This window comes from Sinocyclocheilus anshuiensis, unplaced genomic scaffold (genome assembly GCF_001515605.1).
Source record: "Sinocyclocheilus anshuiensis isolate Anshui unplaced genomic scaffold, SAMN03320099.WGS_v1.1 scaffold281, whole genome shotgun sequence".
NCBI lineage: Eukaryota > Metazoa > Chordata > Actinopteri > Cypriniformes > Cyprinidae > Sinocyclocheilus > Sinocyclocheilus anshuiensis.
In genome coordinates this window covers 364,258-380,877 of record NW_015540849.1, presented here as the reverse complement: position 1 = coordinate 380,877, position 16,620 = coordinate 364,258, and the positions used below count along the sequence as shown (strand labels likewise).

The 16,620-nt window shown below is 40.7% G+C and overlaps 1 protein-coding gene and 2 pseudogenes across 3 annotated transcripts; 2 read left to right on the top strand and 1 right to left on the bottom strand.

The window, feature by feature from the left end:
- The first annotated feature begins 178 nt into the window (after positions 1–178).
- On the top strand, positions 179–2,461 carry LOC107687700 (uncharacterized; annotated as a pseudogene).
- A 1,626-nt stretch (positions 2,462–4,087) lies between these two features.
- LOC107687698 (butyrophilin subfamily 1 member A1-like) lies at positions 4,088–6,411 on the top strand (annotated as a pseudogene).
- Positions 6,412–8,271: 1,860 nt separating this feature from the next.
- Positions 8,272–15,287, bottom strand: LOC107687672 (cellular tumor antigen p53). Of its 3 annotated transcripts, none has more exons than XM_016485101.1 (11): positions 15,045–15,287; positions 14,266–14,334; positions 13,991–14,036; positions 13,732–13,908; positions 11,210–11,393; positions 10,984–11,096; positions 10,771–10,880; positions 10,538–10,677; positions 10,328–10,425; positions 10,007–10,110; positions 8,272–8,792 (listed from the first exon to the last, which is right to left on the bottom strand). In XM_016485101.1, exons 2-11 carry the CDS (start codon positions 14,310–14,312, stop codon positions 8,696–8,698), a joined length of 1,116 nt encoding a protein of 371 aa, XP_016340587.1. In that variant the 5' UTR covers positions 14,313–14,334; positions 15,045–15,287; the 3' UTR covers positions 8,272–8,695. The 3 variants fall into 3 exon arrangements, with proteins under 3 accessions (XP_016340587.1, XP_016340590.1, XP_016340588.1); XM_016485104.1 differs by having other exon boundaries at positions 13,732–13,905; positions 15,045–15,284; XM_016485102.1 differs by lacking the exon at positions 15,045–15,287 and adding an exon at positions 14,779–14,801.
- Between the last annotated feature and the right edge of the window lie 1,333 nt (positions 15,288–16,620).

The window sequence follows — 16,620 nt, the reverse complement described above, 5'->3', positions numbered from 1 at the left end:
GCTTCATCACCCTGACTCCCATTTCACAGATTATCTACTATCGGGTCTCTCACATGGCTTTCACCCTGGTGTCGGAAATCTCCCCTCCCAAAGCCTCATCTGCCCCAATCTCCAGTCCGCTCTTGCCGAACCCGAAACAGTCGATCTCCTAATTAAAAAAGAAACAGATGCAAACTTCATGATCGGCCCCTTTTCCGTCCCTCCCTTTAATGTTTTCCGTGTTAGCCCCATCGGTGTAGCTACCAAGAAATTCTCAGGTAAAAAAACGCCTCATAATCCATCTCTCATCCCCGCATAATTCCCTGTTCCCGAGCGTTAAACCCTTATTCTGCTCGAAGAATATTCTCTCCACTACCACGACATTGACCAAGCCATTACCCTGATCAAAAACGCGGGTCGCGGCGCTTGGCTGGCCAAAGTCGACATCACCTCTGCCTTTAAAGTGATGCCCATTCACCCAGATTTTTGGCATTTATACGGCATCCGCTGGCAGAATAAATTTTACTTTTCCATCCGCCTCACCTTCGGCTGCAGAAGCAGCCCTAAAATTTTCGACTTGTTGTCAGAGGCAATCTGCTGGATCCTCTCCAACAATTATGACGTACCTTACCTTGTCCATCTCTTAGAAGATTTCTTAATCATCTCGCTCCCCGACTCAATCCCAGCCGCACATCTCTTGACAACCCAAAAGGTTTTTGCAGAGCTCGAGATTCCCCTCGCCCAAGACAAAACCGCAGGCCCAAGTACTTCCATCGAATTTCTGGGTATCAATTTAGATTCTCAAAAATTCCAAGATTCTTAGATTCTTTCTACCCAAAGAAAAAATCGACAGGACGATTCTGGTAGCTTCCACTCTCTTAGCCAACCCAAGCTGCTCCAAAAGCGAGCTGCTATCCATTCTCGGCCACTTAAATTTCGCGATATGCATCAGGGCCCCCTTTTATCTCCTCTCTCTCGCGTCCTCCGCCCACACACTAGAGGATCGAATATCTCTAATTGACTCATGCTGCAATGAGCTCAGCTCATGGATATCCTTTCTCAAACAGTGGAACGTCCTATCCTTTTACAACAACCTGATTTCTTCTCCAGTCAATTTCCAATTATTTACTGATGTCGCCCCCTCCGTCGGTTTCGGAGCTGCTAGATTTACCACAGCCGCTAATGTCCTCAGCGCTATTCAAGCTATATCCTTTAATCGTTGCAGCCCTTTTGTGGGGTAAGGAGTGGTCCGCCACCAGCATCATTATCCACTGCGACAACGAGGCTACCGTGCACTGCATCAATAAAGGCTGTTCCCAATCACCCGCCCTAATGCCTTTGTTAAGACGCCTGATTTGGATCTTGGCTTGCGACCAATTCATCGTAACTGCAAAACACATTCCTGGGTCCAAAAACCAAATAGCTGACTCTCTCTCTCGCTTTGCCTTCCAGAAATTCAGAATGTTGTCACCAGAGGCGGATCCGCTCCTGACCCCAGTACCTCCCTATTCAGAACTGATATTCCCGTAAACCATCCACTGAGACCTCTCCTCGAAGCTTCCCTCAACTCTATTCTTCAAGCCATCTCCCCCAGGACCCTCCAGTCTTACCTAACAGCATAGAAATGCTTTAAAGCATTTCACTCTGCTTACAACCTTCCATTCCCCGACTTTTCCTTGCTCGCCATCACTTCATTCATCTCTCAACTCAACATCAACAAAAACCTACAAATCAGCTCCATTATAGATTATCTAAGCAGAATCCAATTTTTCCACAAACTCTTATACGGTTCACCCGCTCTATTAAAGGTTATCTAAGCGGAATCCAATTTTTTTTCCAAAAACTCTTATACGGTTCACCCTCACCTCAGATAGCCAATTCACAGACCTCCCTACTCATCAAAGGTATCCAAAGAGCCCATCACACCCGCCCAGACACCAGGCAACCCATAACCTTAAAAATATTGACTAAATGTATTTCCACCCTCCGCAGATGTTACCATTCCATTCACACCGCCCGCACACTTGACACCATGTTCATCCTGGCTTTCTTTGGTTTTCTCAGATGCTCTGAGCTCGCTATCACATCTAGCTTCAACCCAAACATCCACCCCACTATCTCTGATCTAGCGGTGCTGGATGACAAAACCATCTCTTACTTCACAAAGCAAAGTAAAACAAACCAGACCAAGAAAGGCCATTTCATTTTCATTTTCAACCTCCAATCACCCATACTACCATACCAAGCCCTCCTAGCCTTCATCCAGCTCAGGAAAGCACAGTCCAAACTCCCATCCACACAGCGGCCCAAAAAGGCCTCTCCCAGCAGCAGATACAAGCACTCGGTCGCTGGTCATCAGAAACTTTCAAGAGCTACATTCAATCGGACCGCTCCCACATTAAGGAAGCCCACTGAACCCTCATCGGCCGACCCATTTAATGTCAGTACATCCCCGTTCACTCAAACATCAGACCCACCATAGCTAACCCCTTTTAACATCACCTAATTCACTTATAATGGCCCATCCCCACTCCAGCCATCCCAGCAGCACCCCACTCCCGCAGGAGCCTTACCTAATTCCCTCACTGCCACTGCAGTGTCTGCTCCCGCAGGAGCCTTTTCTGTATTCCCCACTGCCGCAGCAGTGTCTGCTCCTGCAGGAGCCGTTATATGTATTTCCCCACTGCCGCAGCAGTGTCCGCTCCCGCAGGAGCCTTTTCTGTATTCCCCACTGCCGCAGCAGTGCCTGCTCCCGCAGGAGCTGTTATATATGTATTTCCCCACTGCCGCAGCAGTGTCCGCTCCCGCAGGAGCCTTTTCTGTATTCCCCACTGCCGCAGCAGTGCCTGCTCCCGCAGGAGCTGTTATATATGTATTTCCCCACTGCCGCAGCAGTGTCCGCTCCCGCAGGAGCCTTTTCTGTATTCCCCACTGCCGCAGCAGTGCCTGCTCCCGCAGGAGCTGTTATATATGTATTTCCCCACTGCCGCAGCAGTGTCCGCTCCCGCAGGAGCCTTTTCTGTATTCCCCACTGCCGCAGCAGTGCCTGCTCCCGCAGGAGCTGTTATATATGTATTTCCCCACTGCCGCAGCAGTGTCCGCTCCTGCAGGAGCCTTACCTATTTCCCTCCCTGCCGCAGCAGTGTCTGCTCCCACAGGAGCCTTTTCTGTATTCCCCACTGCCGCAGCAGTGTCTGCCCGCAGGAGCCGTTATATGTATTTCCCCACTGCCGCAGCAGTGTCCGCTCCCGCAGGAGCCTTTTCTGTATTCCCCACTGCCGCAGCAGTGCCTGCTCCCGCAGGAGCTGTTATATATGTATTTCCCCACTGCCGCAGCAGTGTCCGCTCCTGCAGGAGCCTTACCTATTTCCCCACTGCCGCAGCAGTGTCTGCTCCCTCAGGAGCCTTTTCTGTATTCCCCACTGCCGCAGCAGTGTCTGCCCACAGGAGCCGTTATATGTATTTCCCCACTGCCGCAGCAGTGTCCGCTCCCGCAGGAGCCTTTTCTGTATTCCCCACTGCCGCAGCAGTGCCCGCTCCCGCAGGAGCCGTTATATATGTATTTCCCCACTGCCGCAGCAGTGTCCGCTCCCGCAGGAGCCTTTTCTGTATTCCCCACTGCCGCAGCAGTGCCCGCTCCCGCAGGAGCCATTATATATATTTCCCCACTGCTGCAGCAGTGTCTGCTCCCACAGGAGCCGTTATATGTATTTCCCAACTGCCGCAGCAGTGTCCGCTCCCGCAAGAGCCTTTGTCTGTATTTCCCCACTTCCGCAGCAGTGCCCGCTCCCGCAGGAGCCTTTGAATGTATTTCCCCACTGCCGCAGCAGTGCCCGCTCCCGCAGGAGCCTTTGTCTGTATTTCCCCTCTGCCGCAGCAGTGTCAGCTCCCGCAGGAGCCTCTAGCTCTCTCTTCTAAAGCCACAACTGTGCCGCTACTACAACCGACGTCCAGCACCCCACCAATCTCTGGCTGCTGTCCCGTGCTAAATGCATCTTTGGGGGAGCGCTCTGGGTCCGGTTTAAAGCCGAGCTCGGACCCCTCTCCCAGGACAGCACGCCAAATACGCATAACCTTTACTCAGTTTATTATATGTAAGTGTGAACTCATGCATATCCCTCATCCCTCCACCACCCCGACTCCTCACCTTCAGCCCAAATCCTACCCCAGCATGGGGAGGAGCACTCGGGGGGAGCGCTCTGGGTCCAGGCTAAAAGCCGAGCTCGGACCCCTCTCCCCGGACAGGGGGAGTACCCCAGGCCAGAGAGTAATTAACAAGCTCGGAGCCCTCTCCCCGGACAGCACGCCAAATACGCATAACCTTTACTCAGTTTATTATATGTAAGTGTGAACTCGTGAATTCAGTAATAATTGACGGTGTGTGTGTGTGTGTTTTAGCCTGGTTCCAGTGCAGACGAAGACCCAAATATCAGTGTGCATGCAGAGCCACATAGTCTGGAGCAATGCCACAAACTCATCCTTGAGTGGGCACAGGAGCTCAAGAAATTTGACGATGTGAGTTCATGGATATAAGATACTTATGTATAAACATCATGCATTGTTTTCATTAAGAAAAAAGATTTTATCTGTTTATATTCTCCGTCCTATAGTTGTTTAGTGAGGGCACATGGCGACAAGAAGGAGATGCATCTTGGGAGCAGAAAGAGAACAAGGTGGATTCTGCCAAGCATATGGAGCAGAAGATCATGGAATGGGCTAAAGAGCTACAGACTGTGTCGGAGGTGAGGACAGTGGGTTTGACCCCATGTGACATATGTAATAATTTGCAAAATCTGTATACAGTATATTATGTGTGTATACAAGTAAAAAAAAAATCCCCATGTACAGCGCTGTGGTGTGATGAGACAAGAATTAGCCCATTTTCTGAAGCAGCTGGAACTGAAGAAGAGGAAAATCTTGACTCTGTTGCCTTTTTTGGAATTCATAACTTGGTCTCTACTGAAACAGGACAGCCAGGTACAAGTTTTAGAAAAGAGATCAATAAACATAAAAAAATTAAATAAAAAAAACATGTAACTGGAGTCCATAGTTTACATCCATAAACTGAATCGACAAACAATCATTATCAAGAGATACTTGTGTAAACAGTTTGGCACAGCTTATAGATAGGTACGATCATCCCCAAGTTGGTAACGTGTTTTTGAAGATACTAGACATAAACAGAGGTTAGGTTTCAGCATAATTACAAATGCAGATGTTTATATATTATATATCAATTTATTTTTATTTTATTTATTTTTTAAATATATTCAGCCTAACCACTTCTTATTGACAGTTACAAATTAGGGATATAACATTATCTCATATATGTTCTACAATATATAATAATGTCATTTAGTAATATAAGCAGTATATTTATGTGTATGTATTACATACAATGTTTTTTTAGGGTGTTGTTCCACAGCTATGGCTCATCAGCAAATAGCGTACCTGGAAAACAGGTAAAACCTTCACTTGCATTTTTCAATAGACTAAAACGGTGATTTGGCAAATTATATTAAATTCCTTTTAGGAAAAAGTGATAGTTTAAATGATTATAAACAATTTTGACATGTGCTCATACTTTATCATACTGTACAATTCCATTTGTTTTGACAGAGACACCAAAGTACATTCCAGGTACTGATTTCTGCATTTATCTTGTTCAGTGCACAATTTAATGTGGAAAGCATCTACAATGCAATTACATTCATCATATCACTGTTGTAATAATGTTTATCACTATTTTCCATAGTATGGAGATGGATCCGCAGTGCTTCAGGTATCACTCATTCAGCCGTTTATGATTCAGCTGCCAATGAAATTCCTTTTGGCTTAAGAAAGCTTTTCAATTTTATCTTTGCACCTGTTTAGTGGACATCACACTGGACCCCATGACAAACCACCCATGGTTGCAGCTCTCTGATGACAAGAGAAAGGTACAGGAAGCTCTGAATGAAACTGAAGTGTCCTTCAGTACCCAGCGCTTCGACAGCTGGCCGTGTGTCTTGGGCTGGGAAGGGCTCACTTCCGGTCGGTACTATTGGGAAATTGATATTGCCAACAATGGCTACTGGCGTATTGGAGTGACCACTGCATCCTCCAAAAGGCACGGCCGGGGTCCCATGAACCCCTCTGAGGGCTTCTGGACAATATGGAGAAGCACACGGCAGTTTTATGCATGCACCAAGCCAGAGACCGAGCTACCTCTGTCACTTGTGCCCAAAAAGCTGGGAGTGTACCTGGACTATGAAGAAGGACAGGTGTCTTTCTATAAAGTAGACACGCTCACATATCTTTACATTCACTGCAAATTTCCGTGAAAAGTTGTACCCGCTTTTCGCACCACTGGATGGACGCACACTTATCACACTGTCCTCCACAGAAGTCACACCAGAGGCGTCCTCTCGTGAGAGTGTACAATTCTTTTAACTTGACAAATGTTTTAATAGGGGACTAATGAGGACAGATAAGCGGCCCTTTTTGTGCTTAAATACAAATACAGCTGCAAATCATCGGGCTCAAGAGCAGATTGGAAAGGTGGATAAAATGATTACAATTGTTAGATCTAAAGGATGAGATCCTGTGGATACTGTGAAGTTGTTTTGGTTGTAAATGTCAACTTCAGTACAGTTGCAAAATTCTGAGGATTTTCATGAGTTCCCTTTTAATGGAAAATTATGAAATTTGGCATATCCTTAGACCGCTCTGGCATCAATGTGTGCAAAGTTTTGTGAACTTTAAATGCTGTGCCCACAATGCACAGGTCAATTAGTCCTTGTGGAGCATGACTAACAACAATTTGATAAATCAATATTCTTAAAATCTTTTTTGCAAGGTATGCTTCTGAATGATATTCTCCATTATATCCAAATCCAAAATGCCTAGGAGTACAATGGAGTATGTTTTTTTTTAGAAAATGTCTATATATAATCCATAAAAGCATTTGATTCTAGCCCACATGATTGTTATTAACAATAATGCAAGTTTGCTTAATATAGCACCATCTACTGTGGAAATAAAGTGTGTACACTTAGTGGGTGGGATTTGAAACCATCCTATTAAATTTAGGGTATTGTGTATCGAGGATGGTTTCGGAAGCTTTGCTCTGAGGATTTTCATGAGTTCCCTTTTAATGGAAAATTATGAAATTTGGCATATCCTTAGACCGCTCTGGCATCAATGTGTGCAAAGTTTTGTGAACTTTAAATGCTGTGCCCACAATGCACAGGTCAATTAGTCCTTGTGGAGCATGACTAACAACAATTTGATAAATCAATATTCTTAAAATCTTTTTTGCAAGGTATGCTTCTGAATGATATTCTCCATTATATCCAAATCCAAAATGCCTAGGAGTACAATGGAGTATGTTTTTTTTTAGAAAATGTCTATATATAATCCATAAAAGCATTTGATTCTAGCCCACATGATTGTTATTAACAATAATGCAAGTTTGCTTAATATAGCACCATCTACTGTGGAAATAAAGTGTGCACACTTAGTGGGTGGGATTTGAAACCATCCTATTAAATTTAGGGTATTATGTATCGAGGATGGTTTCGGAAGCTTTGCTGTTTGGAGTGCAAACAGTGAATACTTTAAGAGATTCATAAAAATACTATACAAGCACACTGTGATTGACTACATAGCTGTAACACCCAGAACAATGTTTTTTAAGTTAATGTTAATACAATGCAATCATTTTATTATGAATCTTAGATGCATGCAATTTTTTGTAGCTTATCTTCATTATTTAAAACCATAAAAACTTTACTGTGAAAATGCTGTAAAAATGTTACGGTGCATTAATGCTCGAACCAGAAAAGAAATCAAGACACAAATGATTTTTTAAAAAGAATGTATTTAAAAAAAAAAAAAACGTTCTTACAAAAATTTTTTTATAAAATGCTCAGCTACAAATAAATGCATGTGTGTATATATATATATATGTATAAAAGATAGCTATGTGTATACAGTAAAGAAAAAAAAAACAGCATAAAAATATACATTAAGTTTGAACAGTAGAATAGTATTATCAAGATTCCAAAAACAAAATGTAATTATTTTTTTTTGTGTTATTTTTATTAGTTATTTGGCTTGTAACCATTTATACTGATTTTATTAATAAGTAATTGTCTTCTTTAAATGACAAGTCTCGGTTAGCCTAACGCAGTACACGTAGCAAGGTGTGTGTGTGTATATATATATATATATATATATATATACACAAACAAAGAAAAACAAGTAGAATAGAAAGCTAGAGTTTTTTTTTTTTTTTTTTTTTTAAAAAAAAAAAAAAAAAAAAAAAAAAAATTCAACAAAGTGGTCATCCAGTAAGTCAGTGACAATTTTACAACCTTACCACTACGTGTTGGGAGGAAAGTGACCTGCACTGACCTACAACAGGAATAATCCCACACACGGTTAAACCTCATTGCTGGACATTCATTTATCGGGTCTGCAAAATGATGGGTCAGCATTGCTCCTCCAGTGCTGATAAAGCACTACACACCTACAGCACCCGGCCATTACTAGCCTCATTCATATAGACCACTTCTGAATCAGCTGACTTACAAAGGTCCCAGTGGAGTAAACAAGATAACACATGACATACAGGACTGAGGGATCATGGATCTGCAAATCACCAAATGCTCCCTATGACAAACTGTTTTGGTCAAACAAAGGCAAAAGAAAGGCATCCCAGCATCCCGCCATCCTAATCAGAGTCGCTTTTTTCATCTTTAACCATTAGTTTTTTGCCTCTTTTGGGCTCAGGTGTTTGGCCATCCTTCTCCTTCTTGCCCTTGGTGAGTCTAAAAAAAAAATCAGTAATAAATTAAATGAAAATAATAATTCATGAATGAAAGATTATAGTGTGTATATATATATATATATATATATATGTGTGTGTGTGTGTGTGTGTGTCAAATGAGCTCTGTTGACAGCGATTGTGTAATTGCTTTAGGGCTGTCACGATTCCTTGAATAAATTTGAGTACTTGACTATATATTAAAAAAAATCCCCAATTGTATTTTGCCTTTGTCGATTAACCAGCAAAATACCAGGTAAGGCACATTCTAAGGATGAGAATCCATGAAAGGCATTATTAGACCGTCTTCTAAGGCTGCATGAAATACTAAACCATTTAAAATCATAATAAAGCATAGTGCTATTGTAAATTCACAAAGGCTGCGATTCAATTAAATAAATATATGTGCTGTGGGTTTAATATGCGCTTTATTTTTATGCGTATAGGTTACGAGCATCTCAGAGCGGCTCCGTTCACAGGAAGTGCTGCTCCACACAAACAGTTATCATTTACAATTACATGCACCGTGTCAATCTCAATCTTTCATCTGCTAACAATGTGCACCATTCTTTCAGATTTATAAGGTAAATCATTTATAAACTTACGGCAACAAAGGAGAATGCATCATTATCTTTCTAAATAAGTTAAATGTTCATCACAATTTCAAAATAGAAGTTCAAACCCTTGCTCTTAGTATGCATGTTTTCATGTCCACATGTGCTTGTTCAAGAAATAACAGTGGCAATAGCATTTCTATCATAAAGAAGTGACCAAATATTAAAGATCAAGAGGACTTTTGAAATAAATGTTGTTTAGTCACTATTAAACAAGGATTATATCGAGCTGTAAAGTATTAAAAACAGCCGTCAGGCCGTTGACGCCCTCTGCAGGCATTCCATATAATACATAATGTACACAAGTTATGATTATATTGTTCTATTACATTAGGCTATGTATTTTAATACTTTTGTTCAATAAAAGCAAATGGTTACTTGCTTTTGATATTTTATTTGAACCAATTATTATTGCCTCGTTGCTATTATATATGTATTTTAAGTCAGCTTAGATCTATTTTTATTACTACAAAAAAAAGAAGATCAGTTTACTCAAATTATTCTCAGAATAATCGACCGATTACTCGATTACCAAAATAATTGTTAGTGACAGCCCTAAAAAAGACCTTTGTGCAGGGTGTAGTTGTGGCATATCACCACTTACAATTTCTGCCGGTATTTGTCAATTTCAGATGGAGGCACCACATCGCTCAACTCCAAACTGTCGTTAATCTTCTTCAACATTTCAAATCTGTCTTTACCCTTCACCTGCATGAAGAGAAGGCTAATATTAAAAGTCATACAACCACAAACTACACTTTGTTAAAGGTCTTAGCCAAGCACATTTGCAGTAGACAATACCATTTAAAAAGCACAAGCTAGATTAGTACACTAGCACCTTTCACACTCTCAATCAAACCAACTACCATTTCCATAAAAATCACAGGAGGATGATAAAAAAAGACACAGGAAGGTGCATGATCACCTGCAGGGTATACACCTCTTCATCACTGCTCCCACTCAGTTTGGCCTTTTTACTGCCCTCAGGTCGAAGCACAGATGAAGTTGACTCTTTCGTCAAACCTGTCAGATCAGTTTCACATTACTATGACATTTGAAAGAAATTAATGCTTTTATTCAGCAGTGTATATGGAATCGAATTGAATTTATTTCATACACACACATGCAAACTTACTACGTTTATTAGCAGAGGGGGTCTTGCCCAAGGTTTTGGTCTCCTGGTCTTTCCTGAAGTTGCTCTCCTCAGTTTTTCGGTCTCTGCCTGGGCACGCGCACACACGCACCTCGAAAGACCTGCGGCCCAGCAACTGACCGCTGCAAGACAAGAGTAAAAGCAGATTTGATGATCCTTAGTATCCACATTGGAATACAATTCACTAACAGAGGAATCAAAGATGGACGACTCACTCATGAGTCTCCAGAGTGATGATTGTGAGGATGGGCCGGCGATTCATCCCACCCATGCAACTGCTGTTGCACATAAAGTTGTATAGCACCGTTGTAAACTCCGCTCCCAGCTGCAAAAAAAAGCACAGGAAAGAGTGACATTACAATGACGAAACTTACAACAGACAAACATCAATACATTTGCTTATTATAGATCAAAATACTGAGACCGACTTGAGGAGCTTCGTAGGGAACCACCACACTGTGCCTTGAGTTGACATCATCCTCCCTGTAAAGAGCACGTGAGTTTCCTTCCACTCGGATCAGGTGAGCAGCAGGAGCCAATCCTGAGGAAGGAGTAAACAGGCTTGGTAATTGCTTTTAGTGGAACTTGCACCAGTATAGCTAGTGTTTTCCTGTACAATGGTGAAAGATTGGATGAGAAAGAGCGTGTCTATACCATCACCATCTGGGGTTCTCTCATGGTGGGGACATCGACGGACCACCTCAGCCACGTGTTCGGACTTCTTATAAATGGCTGTGGCTCTGATCACCGAGCCCTGCGGAGGGGCAACTTCCACCACCATCTGAACTGGACAAGTTTTCGCCAATTGGCAAAAAAGCTTATTCAGATCAGATGAGTACTGAAATCAGAGAGAAAGTAAAGGTGATTTATGTTTTTGGTTCATATAAACAAAAGTCACACGTTGAAAAAAATATTAATACGTCACAGCAGTTAGTATTAGTAGTAATCACACAAGTCAACAGAACGTTCATAACATTTGTTACAGAGAATGCTAACTGATATAACGGATGGTTTAAGATGATCAACAAGCAGTCCAAAAACTGACTACTAGTTGATCAGTGAGGTCAGCTACTTCAACTAGAATTTTGGTGCTTTAAAGTGGACGTCTTGAAGAGAGGTTTTAATGGACTGACAGTGTGCTAACAATAACAAATAAATTAATCTCCTTTAAAACACCACCACTACAGGTAAAGCAAATTCACAGCCTTTAACAATAAACATGCTCATTTTGAAGTATTTGTAACATTTTAAATTAACACTTTTAAAATGCATTTGTCTTATTCCAGAAAAAAATACATACAATGAAAATTATAATAAAACATGTTTTATCTAACCTAGTACATTAAACAGAAGGACAGAAAGATTTGTAAGTGTCAAAAGTCTCAATCTTTACTACAAAAGCTCACAGATCTTGAAAAAATTAAGTTCAGACATATATTATTAGACTGATCAGTTTTAAAATAGTATATATTATAGAAATTATATAATTTATCACATTCAAATTTGAGCTTTTGAAATTGTATTGTCCTCTTACCATCCAGATCATGTGCAGTCGTGTAGTTTCTCACAGGATCTGAAACACACCAGCTTGACTATCTAGCACTATAACAGCCTAAAATTCTACTCTCTTTTCTAAAACTCAGTTTTACAGGACGCACTTCTCCCTCCAACAGTTAGACTTAATTTTTGGATGCCAAACGTCCCTGCTCTGAGTCTTGTACACTGCAGTTTCTGTAGAACTGACACTCCCCTCCCCCACTGCTCTATGAGGACAAGTTCAGACATGTTCAAACTCCACAGATACAGCTTACTAATAAAACACTGCTGCTCAAAAAATACAAATAAAGGCAAAAAGCAAAAACTAAAATTAACAAAGATTTCACAGATTACAGGACTACATAAAATATAAGTACTGTCAGATTTAATAATGTTAGATGGCTAAACACAACAGAGACTGACAAAGCTAGATGTATGACTCATTACTAATGTAAATGGTAGTGTACACTGAGGAGTAGGTGAAAGCTTCTTTGACAAGGAATGCAGTCATCCAAGCTGCCATCTTAGAGCAACACCTCTTTCTACATACTGGACACGAGAGTGTGTATTAAACTATATTTACTAAAATACACAGATAATCTACAGAAGCTATAGCTTTTTCCCCAAATGTAGCTTTCTAATAAACCTGCCATTGTACACAATGACTGTTATTGGCTGTGTAATGAATTATTTTTCTCTATTGTAAGTTGCTCTGGATAAAAGAATCTACTAAATACGTACAAGTGTAAATGTAAGCCAAATGCACAGCCATTTCTTTCTGCAACCTCTCCAAACTGATATACGATGAATTTCTAGTAACTTTGAGTTTGAATCTACATATTTGCTTCTACCCATTGTTCAAACCTCTTCTGTAGGGTTGTGTGGCATCATGGATTATAAACGAATTAGTTTTGCTAAAAAATTAGGATCTGTACCAAAAACGTACAACAGATGAAAGAGATAGAAAAAAAGACTTGGTGAGGGGTGGGAGGCAGTGGGGCAGCACTTCTTTTTTTTTTTAACCCCAACGCTACCGGAGAAGTTTTTGGCGCTCCACATGAGAACATGCCCATTCATGTCTTCAGACAATGCAATAAGAAACTGCCAAATTCGATTTCTTATTTGCCCACTCCAGAGGCTAGATTGACAAGCTGAATGACCACAAAAGCTCTCTACACCTGAGCAGGGAATACACAAAAGATGGGAATTCTGAAGTATTATTTAGGACAGGAACGAAGGAGATGATGGAGAACAAATTAAGTCTCGCGGTATCCTGGCAGCATTCCGATTCAGCGCTCACCAGAAAGGACAATTTGAGTCTCTACATGACCTCAGGTACAAATGCATCTATGTGCATATTTGAACTACTACATAACGTTAGTTTACTACTAACTGTCACTAACTTTTAACTAGATATTACCACTAACACTTATCTACACTCACTAGAAACCATTTTATTTCCAAACAGAATATGAACAACCAATAGCAATAATCTGAAACTACCAAACTGATTTTTCATTTATTTAGGATGCTAGTGTATAGTAATATGAGATTAGGGGAATTATATGGGTGATCGGGTACACTAAAATGCACAAGTTGAGTACTGTATGCATGGATGTATGTGTGTATTTGTAACTTACAGTGCAGGTCACAGATTTGGCGGTGCCAGATTGCGGGAACCCCAGTTTGAAGCCATGTTCCCCAGGATAATCAGTGGCAACAGGAACAGAGGCGGACGGAGGGGAGGTGGACGGCTGAGGCTGTTCAGTCAGCACATTATCAAAAATATTTGGATCGAAGGAGCTTGGAAGATACTGCTGAAACACATAAGAGTCCAGCACTGAAAAACAAGTATGAATACCAGAGGGTATGTGTATATACATGCTGTTTTAACAATACCTCATCACTGATCAATTCCCAGCAAGTGCCGGCTTCTTGAGTGGAACTGAGACACAAATTGGGAGCGAGATAGAGAATTAGTTTAGCATTAAACTAATAAAGCACACACAATACACACAACAGAGTACTGATGCACAATGACAAGTTCAATAGATCTTGACCAACCAAAAATAAATAAAAAACCCAAAAATTCTTACAGAAACCTGACATAATTTCGCCTGCACCCACATAAAACTGAAGATGTGACCAACGCCGGGTCTCTGTTGCAAACTTACATGAGGTTTCTCTCCCACAGATCAGCAAATTCTTGACTTTCTGCCATGGCTTGTTTTAGATTCGCAAAACTACAGATATAACACAAAACTTTCAGTCAGCTCAGCACTTCCGAGAGAAAATATAATGAAAATACAACATCTCGTTCGATATTTTTCAAACGGTTCGGCCGGCTACGTTGTCTCTTTACGGAGTGCGATAACTTTCAAATTAAACAACCAAATCACGTTTGTAAATAGTATCGCGAAACGTTTTAAGGGCAGGTTTAAATCAAATGACCGCTCAACAGAAACATTCACATAAGCGCTCTTCTATGAGCCAAGTTTCGAAAATACCGCTTAGCTAACTGTTAGCTAATTTGCTTTACAAGCTAATCGCATATTTGTAGATACCGTTAAAGTCAAGAAGAAAAAAAATCATTCAGACATCAAAGACAGATTTCTTAAAAAGACACAATAAGTTAACGTGTTGCATTAAAAACATATTTGAACATTTTCGACTGCTAGCTAGCTAACCTGCTTCACGACTTGACGTTACGATAACGTTTAAAGCGCCGTTGGGCCTCTGAGTTTCCGCTCTTGTTAATTCATTAGTTTTAGTTTAAATTTTTAAATCAGCTTTTATCGCATCGAGGTCAGCTCGTTAAAATATCTGCACGCATAAAGTAATATTGTACTCTAAATCCCGACTTTAATGCACGAAATAGTTTCGAATCAAACAATGAATGTAAAAAAAGTATGTTCTCACAGATTACGAATCAGCACAATTGTCTCTCTGTTACCTTGCGATAATTGACTTCTCCGACCTCCTCTCCCCCAAACGGTTTTCACGTTACTCTTGTAAGAGTCTTGCGGTGATGCGTTCCGAGTGACTCACGCAAGGGCCAAAACAACACAACAAAAATTGGCTTCTTTCAAACCCAAAGCAAAATCCACGCGTGGAGTTTGAGGGGATTCCCCTACAGGAGGAGTCTGCTGACGTCAGCGTCACCTGACTACCGGCCGCACACTTAAATGAAAACAAGGGAAAAAAGAAAAGGAAACAAAAAAAAAACCCGCAGAAAATGACCGATTTTTAATAGACGACTGGACATTTCGTTCGCATTTTTGTTTGAATTTTAAAATGATGTAAAATGTTACCGAAAACCGGACATGCTATTACAAAAGGCGCGAAATCTGCATAATGAGGAAGTTGTTTAAAATGTCCACCAGACTAGTCCGTTTTTATTACAGTGCTTTGCATTTAGTCGCGGGAGAGCGTTCCGAATACAAAATATTTGTTTTTAATTCTATATAATATTGGATTACATGACGTGACGTATTTTGCAAAGCGTATCTATCGATGTATAGGCAAAGAATGAAGTTACAGATTAATAATACAGAGACAGAAGGGCTATTGATTTTATTAGGTTAGAAAAACTCATGAGCTCATCTCCAGGATATGGTATGGTAAGCATAAAATCAAAACTATATAAATCTAACAGAGGGATAAACCGAGAGTCACTAATTTTTGCTGACATATGTTGTGTGCCTCTGCAGAAATGTCACCAAATAATGAGCTCCAGAGGCCTACCAAAATATCTGCTTACCCAATTCACAGCCACAGAATTTCTGATTGCTACTCGTGAGTTATAAAATCATGCATGAAACCTCTTACCAGTCAGTTGAGCCCCCACATCACTTACATAATAGAAGATGAGGTCTTTCATGATCGCTTCACCACTCAGACTGAAAGTGGTGATATGATGAATAACATTTCAGAAATGTTATTATTTACTGTTATGTCACTCACATTTATAATATTTAGCCTAACTGTTAAATTTATATTCTGCAGGTTGAGCCCCCACATCACTTACATAATAGAAGATGAGGTCTTTCATGATCGCTTCACCACTCAGACTGAAAGTGGTGATATGATGAATAACATTTCAGAAATATTATTTACTGTTATGTCACTCACATTTATAATATGTAGCCTAACTGTTAAATTTATATTCTGCAGTATGCATACATTTACGAGGAACAAATGCTTGTACATACGTTAGAAAGTTAATGGAGCTTAGAGGCAGTTTTTGGTCTACAACAGAAACCGTGATCCAGCAACCGGTGAGTCAACATCAACACCAGGGCTGTACGTTAACTTTTTTTTCACATAGCACTGGTGCTACAGAGGTTGAAAGTTTTGTAGCACAGGCCAAAAAGTTGTAGCACAAGTATAAAACGTCTGTTATCATGTCTGAAACAAACACAAGTAATGGAGTTCATCACTTAAACAGGCACTGATGTTCCATACAGAGCACAAAAAATACAAACCATCACAAAAATTGTTTTAGACAAAGTTTTCTTAATTTGCTAAAA